Source organism: Phocoena phocoena, chromosome 8 (assembly GCF_963924675.1).
Source record: "Phocoena phocoena chromosome 8, mPhoPho1.1, whole genome shotgun sequence".
Taxonomy (NCBI): Eukaryota; Metazoa; Chordata; class Mammalia; order Artiodactyla; family Phocoenidae; genus Phocoena; species Phocoena phocoena.
This window is the reverse complement of record NC_089226.1, coordinates 10,821,770-10,828,844: the sequence shown is the minus strand read 5'-3', so window position 1 is coordinate 10,828,844 and position 7,075 is coordinate 10,821,770. Positions and strand designations below refer to the sequence as shown.

At 53.1% G+C, this 7,075-nt stretch overlaps 1 protein-coding gene across 2 annotated transcripts in view; it reads left to right on the top strand.

Annotated features, from left to right (window-relative positions):
• Window positions 1-356: 356 nt before the first annotated feature.
• Window positions 357-7,075, top strand: part of UBASH3B (ubiquitin associated and SH3 domain containing B) — a 137,365-nt gene continuing 130,646 nt past the window's right edge. Inside the window, exon 1 of one of the 2 annotated variants that reach the window (XM_065882129.1) lies at window positions 357-517. In XM_065882129.1, the coding sequence (XP_065738201.1) occupies window positions 357-517 (161 nt within the window). The remainder of the gene's footprint in view (window positions 518-7,075) is intronic. The other variant, XM_065882130.1, reaches the window with a different exon arrangement.

Sequence of the window (7,075 nt, the reverse complement as noted above, 5' to 3'; positions counted from 1 at the left end):
CCACAAGGCTCCTTTTCCTTTTTGATCCATTCAAAAATTACTCAGTGCAAATTCCCGGACTGCTGGGAGCGGAGAAAGAGAGGGGCGGAGGAGAGAGGGCTGCTGCGGGCGCCGTGCACGGGGCACCTGGGCCCCGAGGGGCTGACGGCCGGTCGGGGAGAAGCCGCTCGCGGCGGGCCGTTCTGGCTCCGGTGGCCTCACCAGGAAGCGTCAGTCTCGACACCGGGGAAGCTCCGAGCGCCGCCGCCGCCGCCTCCCTCCCGGCACCGGGTCCCCGAGCCCCCGCCCCGGCTCCGGGCCAGTCCTCCGCCCTCCGGGACCCTCCGGCTTTCCCGGGCGATGGCTGGCCGCTGAGCATGGCTCAGTACGGCCACCCCAGCCCGCTCGGCATGGCTGCGAGAGAGGAGCTGTACAGCAAAGTCACCCCGCGGAGGAACCGCCAGCAGCGCCCCGGCACCATCAAGCATGGATCGGCGCTGGACGTGCTCCTGTCCATGGGGTTCCCCAGAGCCCGCGCGTAAGTGGCCGGGCTCGCCGCCCGGGCGACCCCTCCCGCCCCAAGCGACCGGCCCTCGGCTTCGCTCCGGCTCGCCTCCTGGCGCCTGCCCGGCGGGCGGCGCGTTCCCCGCTGCCCACGACCTGTTGGGGGTAGGCTGGGCGCGCGGGCGGCCCGGGACTCGGTTCCTCCTGGCGGGGGTGCAGGGGAGGGCTCCGCGCCCGAGCGCTGGGCTGGGGGCTTGCTGGCGATGACTACGGTGAGGCGTGCCTAAGGGTGTGGGATGCCTAAGGGCGAGGGCACAGGGTTCGAGTCCCGGGTACGGTGGCCCGCGCCCGGCCTCAGAGGGTGGGGCTAAGGGAGTCTCTCCCGGGCTCCCCGAGGTCTCCAGCGCTGAGCCCCCGGGGAGGCGGGGCCCCACCGAGGATTCGGGCACCCTCTCGATCCGGAACGCCGGGCTGGCTTGGGATCCTCTGATGGCTGGGAAAGGGCAAGGCACGGCGGGGCAGGGAGGCCGGCGCTCCCACTCTGCGGCTTCCAGCTCCGGATGTCGCTCTCGGGTTCTGCCTCCCTCGGAGTAGGAGGGGCGGGAGCGTGGGGATTGCCTCGTGTTCATTGATGGGGAGGATGGAATAAGAAGGGGAAGCACTTCCCCCAGGGGCCCTGGGTTCTCGTCAGCGGTGACGGCAGCGCAGGAATCTGTGGGTGCCTGAGAGTGAGGAGGGGAGCAGTCCTCCCTCATCCTTCTTCCTCCGGGAGGGCGGGGTAGGGAAGGGCAGAGAGCGCGCAGGTGGCTGCCCCAGCAGCTTGCTGGGAAGAGGCCTGGTCGCCGGCACCAGGCAGCAGCGGCAGCAGGAATCTTCGGAGGCTGGCTGCCCAAGGCCGTGGGGCTGGAACGCTGCCTGGGAAGAAGACAAGGCCGGGTGGCCCGGCCCTTCTCCCTCGGTTAATTCCTCACATGCAGCTTTCTTAGGCTGGGACACAAGGCCTGGGATCCTTGTAGGGTGCTGCTTCTTTGAATGACATCACCTGAGCAGGGAGTTGGGCAAACTTTATCAGAAAGGGCCAACTTGACGAAAGTTTGTTTTCTTCTCCCTTTTTTTCAGGTGATAATGCTAGGTCTCCCTTACTTGGCCTCTGGGCAAACCTTTATTCTTTACTATTAACTTGGCTGTAATCTTGATCAAAGCTGATCCCTGATTTTATCGTTCCACCCAGCCTGCTGGGACAGGTCAGAGTGGCCTTGGAAGGCCATAAAATGGACTGACATTTCTGCCTCCTACTAACTTCCAGTTGCTGACGCCAGAGTTACAGGGAGAAGATGTGGTGGGCTCTGCAGGGGTGTGCCAGGTGTGGAAGCTGCAAGTCAGGTCCTTCGTGTGATGGATGTGCATAGCTGTCCTTGAGAAGGGGCAGGTAGGGGCCAGCAGTCTGTGGGGCAAGGCTGCAGAATTAGCACAGCCCCTGGCATTCGCCTTTTCTGAAATGAGGCCAGCCTTAAGGACCTAAATTGCTTAATTAAGGGAAGAAATACTTAACTGCATTCTTCAGACTGTGGTGTTTGCTCTTTGAGGTGGCTTTAACAGGACATCTTCTTTCCTGCACTGGGTCCAAGAGGCCTTGGCTATGTGCTGAAGCATTAAGATGATGGTTTCATTTTGGCTTATTCAGTCCCTGAGATCTCATAATAACTAGCATTTAGTGAGTACTTACTATGTACTGTTCTAAGCACTTCACGTTTATTATCCATTTTATCCTCCCAGCAGCCCAGTGAGAAAGGTAATTATATGCCCATTTTATGAACCGGGGAACAGAGGTTTAGAGAGGTTGCATAACTTGTTCAGGGTCACAACAGTGAGCAGTGAACCTGGGATTCAAACTCAGGCATGTGTCGGTTCAGCTCAGGCCTCACATCCAGGACCAGGATGTAATGAGTTAATGTGGGTAAAACACTTAGAGCAGTGCCTGGCACACAGTGGGTGATCTTTAAGTGTTAGCTACTGTATTAGTTTCTGTTTTAACAAATTACCCCATTCCCGGTTGTTTAAAAACACAGAAATTTATTCTCTTACAGTTCTGAAGGCCAGAAGCCCTAAATCAGCATACCTGGGCTGAAATCAAGGTGTTGGCAGGGCTCTGCCCCCTCCGGAGGTTCTAAGGGAGAATCTATTCCTTGCCTCTTCCAGCTCCTGGCGTCTGCTGGCATTCTTTGGCTTCTGGCAGCATCCCTCCAATCTCTGCTTCTGTGGTTGCCTTGCCCTCTTTTCTTTCTGTGTCAAATCTCCCTCTGCCTCTTTCCTACGAAGACACTGTGATTGCATTTAGGGCCTCCCCAGATAATTCAGGATAATCTCCCCATCTCAAGGTCTTTAACTTAATCTCATTCACAAAACCCTCTTTTTAGCCATAAGGTAATAATGTTCACAGGTTCCAGGAATTAGGGCATGAATATTTTGGGAGGAGCCCCTTTCAGCCTATCACAGCTACTATTATTACTAGCACTGCCTCTCTTTAATGGAAAGGTGACAGAGTGGGTCATGATGAAACATCCTGGGGAGGCGGGTAGGCTTGCTGTTCTGTCTTCTCAAATTCTCTGTCTCGGAGCGTCAGAGCCCTTGGCGGTCATCTGATCTAGTCTACTCCCTACCTGGGCTGGCATCTCTTCTACTTCAGCCAAGAGAGGCTGATGTGGTCAGCCTTCCTCTTAATAACTTAATCAGGTCAGTGAGAAGGGGGACTTCTCCCCAGGGCCATCTGAGATTCCAGAGAGCAGACTTTTTTTTTTGAATTTATTTTATTTATTTTTTATACAGCAGGTTCTTACTAGTCATCCATTTTATACACATCAGTGTATACATGTCAATCCCGATCTCCCAATTCACCACACACACACACACACACACACACACACACACACACACACACCCCGCTGCTTTCCCTCCTTGGTGTCGGTACGTTTGTGCTCTACATCTGTGCAGAGAGCAGACTTTTAACTTCATTTTGGAGAGTTGTGAAGAAAGAGAGCAAAGGCACCGGGCTCCACTTGTGAGAAGCCTCTTTCTTAGGCTTTAAGCCTGGTGGAAGGAGCGTGATGAAATGGAAAGTGGGAGAGAGCAGCGATGGTTTCCCGGATTCAGGAAGACCGGGCTGTGATGTTTCAAGAAGGAATGAGACCGAGGTCTGGAACACAGCCCTTTGGAGGGAATGGTGGTAACCAGGGCTGGCAGCTCTGGTTTCCCTTCTGGGTGTAACTGCGTCTGATCTTGTGCAGCAGCAAGAAGGGCCCTTCCACTGGGTTCTGGGTGGACCGTAGAGAGCACCGATGCCAGCAAGGCCCAGGTCCCATGCAGCCTGTGCTGTGCTCTGGCCTTGGACAAGTCACTCAAGCCCTCAGGGCCTGGCTGGCTCCCTCTCAGGGGAACAGGATTGATTAGCGCATGCTTATTAAGTGCTTGACAGCTACTGAGAGGAGTCGGGTATGTTCCTCTAGCTCGTTATGCCCCTGGAGCCGTGCTAGGTTTTTTCCACCCAACCGTATGACCTTTGGTCCAACTTAGACGCTGCTGTAGAAGAACAGCAGCCATGTGGAGAAGGTTCGAGAACTGGCCGTTTATATCGCGTGTGCGTGTGTGTGTGCGCGTGTGCGTGTGTGTGTGCATGCACGCACACACGCAAGCACAAGGCAGGGAGGTGTTAGGGAGGCCTCAGGAAGGAAGCTTTCAAGGGGCCAAAATGGCCTGTCCCTTCCTTTTTCTTTCTATGCCCTTAGCTCTTCCTTTTCCCCAAAGTTCGAAAAATAAAGGCCCAGCTTTGTCAAGACTGGAGTGAGGTAGGTTGGAAGGAAAAGGAGGAGTGTGTGTGCTGGGAAAGGCCTGGGGCCAGGAAGGGCCCGAATGGATCACCCAGGAAGGCAGGGTGAATTCTGACCGAGTGTTGCCTTTTTTGTTGTTGTTGTCTTTTGTATCTTTTTTCTTTTTTTAAAATTTTTATTGGAGTACAGTTGATTTAGAGCGTTGTGCCAGCCTGAGGTGTACAGCAAAGTGAATCAGCCATAATACACATATTGATATGTCCACCCCCCCCCTCGCAGGTTCCCCTCCCACAGCGGCCAGCACAGAGCACTGAGTAGAGTTCCCTGTGCCACACAGCAGGCCTCTGTTAGCTATCCGGTTTATATATAGTAGTGTGTATATGTCAATCCCAGTCTCCCAATTTATCCCCCCCAACCTTACCCCCTTGGTGTGTTGCTTTGTGTTCCCTACTTGCTTTTCTTACTTGCCTCTGGTTTTGGGGGGCAGCGGAGGCTTCTCTGCCACTGGAACTCTGGGAGCAGCCACCCAGCAACTGAATTTGATGAGGCCCCACTGACACGACTCTGGCCTTTTGTTTTGGTTCCATTCGTTCGAGACTGCCTATGGCTAATACTTTGTCTACAGCGCATGGCTCTCGAATGTTCTCTAATGATTGAGAAGTAGAATTTTACAAAAGGACCCTCTGGCCGGGGTCTGATGCCCTGAGGCCTAGCCCAGCTTCTGACTGACACTTAAAGCATTTAGGTCTTCTGTTGAACCCCTTTCCTCAATATCCTGTTAAGCTTCTGTGCTGTGTAACTCACGAGGCTTTGTGAAGACCGAATGAGCTGAGGGGCAGGAAGGGACTTAGAACTAAGTTAAAAATATAATCTGGACCCAAGGTAGATAGGATTACCGTATTATGGTGTTGGATGAAAAGAAAAGGAAGGAGGTGAGATCGTGGTGGTAAATCTCCAGCAAGGATTTACGTGTGCTGTCAGGTTGTTGATATCTGAACAATGCCCAGCGAAAGAGCAGGACAGTGGCGGAAGGAAGGAGCTGGACTAAGTGCCTTTGACTTTGCTTTGGACAGTCAGCATTAGCTATGCATCACTGCCCAAAGATAAAAGCACCTGGGAGCTGGCAACACAAGGAACTGAGAGGCATCTTGCAGAGCCCGTGAATTCAAGCATCCGGTTTCTCCAGCTTACCTGCTGGTGGACATTGGATCCCCTGAAAGTACCCGGTCAGCTCAGCATCTCTGAATCGTGGCTGATTCTGGGTGGGTGCTGCAGCTGCGTTCCCCGGGGCCTTGGGCAGAAAGAGGAGACCAACCAAAGCCCACGTGGAGTGAAGGGATCTTAGAGGTGGATGGGGCAAGCAAGTCTCTACTCCATCCGTTGTGGCCATTCACCCACACAGCACTCCCCCCTTACACGTGTGTGTGATTTGTGGGTGAAAAGTTGCTCTCACATGCCCTAAATATCCCTCTTGATCTTGAGAAAAGCCTCACTTTATTTATTTATTTTTAAAATATTTATTTATTTAATTTATTTTTGGCTGTGTCGGGTCTTAGTTGCTGCACGCGGGCTCTGTAGTGGGGGTGCACAAGCTCGGTAGTTGTGACATGTGGGCTTAGTTGCTCTGCGGCATGTGGGATCTTGGTTCCCCTACCAGGGATCCAACCCATGTCCCCTGCATTGGAGGTGGATTCTTAACCACTGGACCTGAAAAAGTCCTGGGAAGCCCTGAGAAAAGCCTCGTTTTAAAGATTAGGTGACTTAAGTCTCAGAGGACTTCAGGGGCATGCCCTGTGTGAGGCCATGTTGCCATGACAGCGTTGGTCTAGAACTGCAAGTCCAGTGAACTTCCCAGGCTACCCAGAGGACCTGGCTCCAAAGGAAAGACCTTGGCATACATTCATTTTTCACTTTACTGAGGTATAATTTATGTACAATAAGCTAAACCTATTTCAAGATTGATGAGTTTTGACAAATAAATATACCTGTGGCATCACCTCTGCAAGACAGCACGTGTCCTTCGCTCCTGTAAGTTTCCTTTTGCCCCCTTGCAGTCAATTCCTTCTCCACCCCTATCCCTGGGCAAGCAGCGACCCACTTTGTGTCACGGGAGATGAGTTCACATTTTCTCGATTTGCATACGAGCGGAATCATACAATGCCTACTCCTGTGCCTGCCTGGCTTCTTTCCTGATATTTATGAGACTCATCCATGTTGCATGTAGCAGTAGTTTGTCTCCTTTTGTTGCTGAGTAGACCTTGATGTATTTGGATGGGCTAATAAGGTAATTATAACCCCTTGCACACAGCGTCTGTGAACATTTCCTGTTATGCCCTACCTAATACTACCTTAGATTTTTAGATCACTTTAGAGATGACAAAGCGGATTCATGTACCTAATCACTGTTAAGTTTCAGACATCGATAATTTCATGAGAAAACAGGTTCAAATTAAGTGCCCCAGCGAGTGAAGAGCATCCTGCCTCATGACTCTATCCTGTGGTTTTTGTCACTACCCCGCCCTTGGCCGCCTCAAACTCTAACTGCTTTTCACTGAGTGGACAAGAATGCTCAGCGCTAAGGGCTTTGCTTTTCAGAGAGGCAACAAACCGAGGGAACCCTGTGTCTCCCACCAGCTCTGCTCCTGCTGACAGTGGAGGCGGAGCTCAGCGGGGGCCCCCCTCGTCCCGGCGGGCATCTGATGTGCATGTATGTGAGGGTGTGTCCCTCTTCTAGGGCAGGCAGGAACTGAAGAGACCCAGTCACCCTC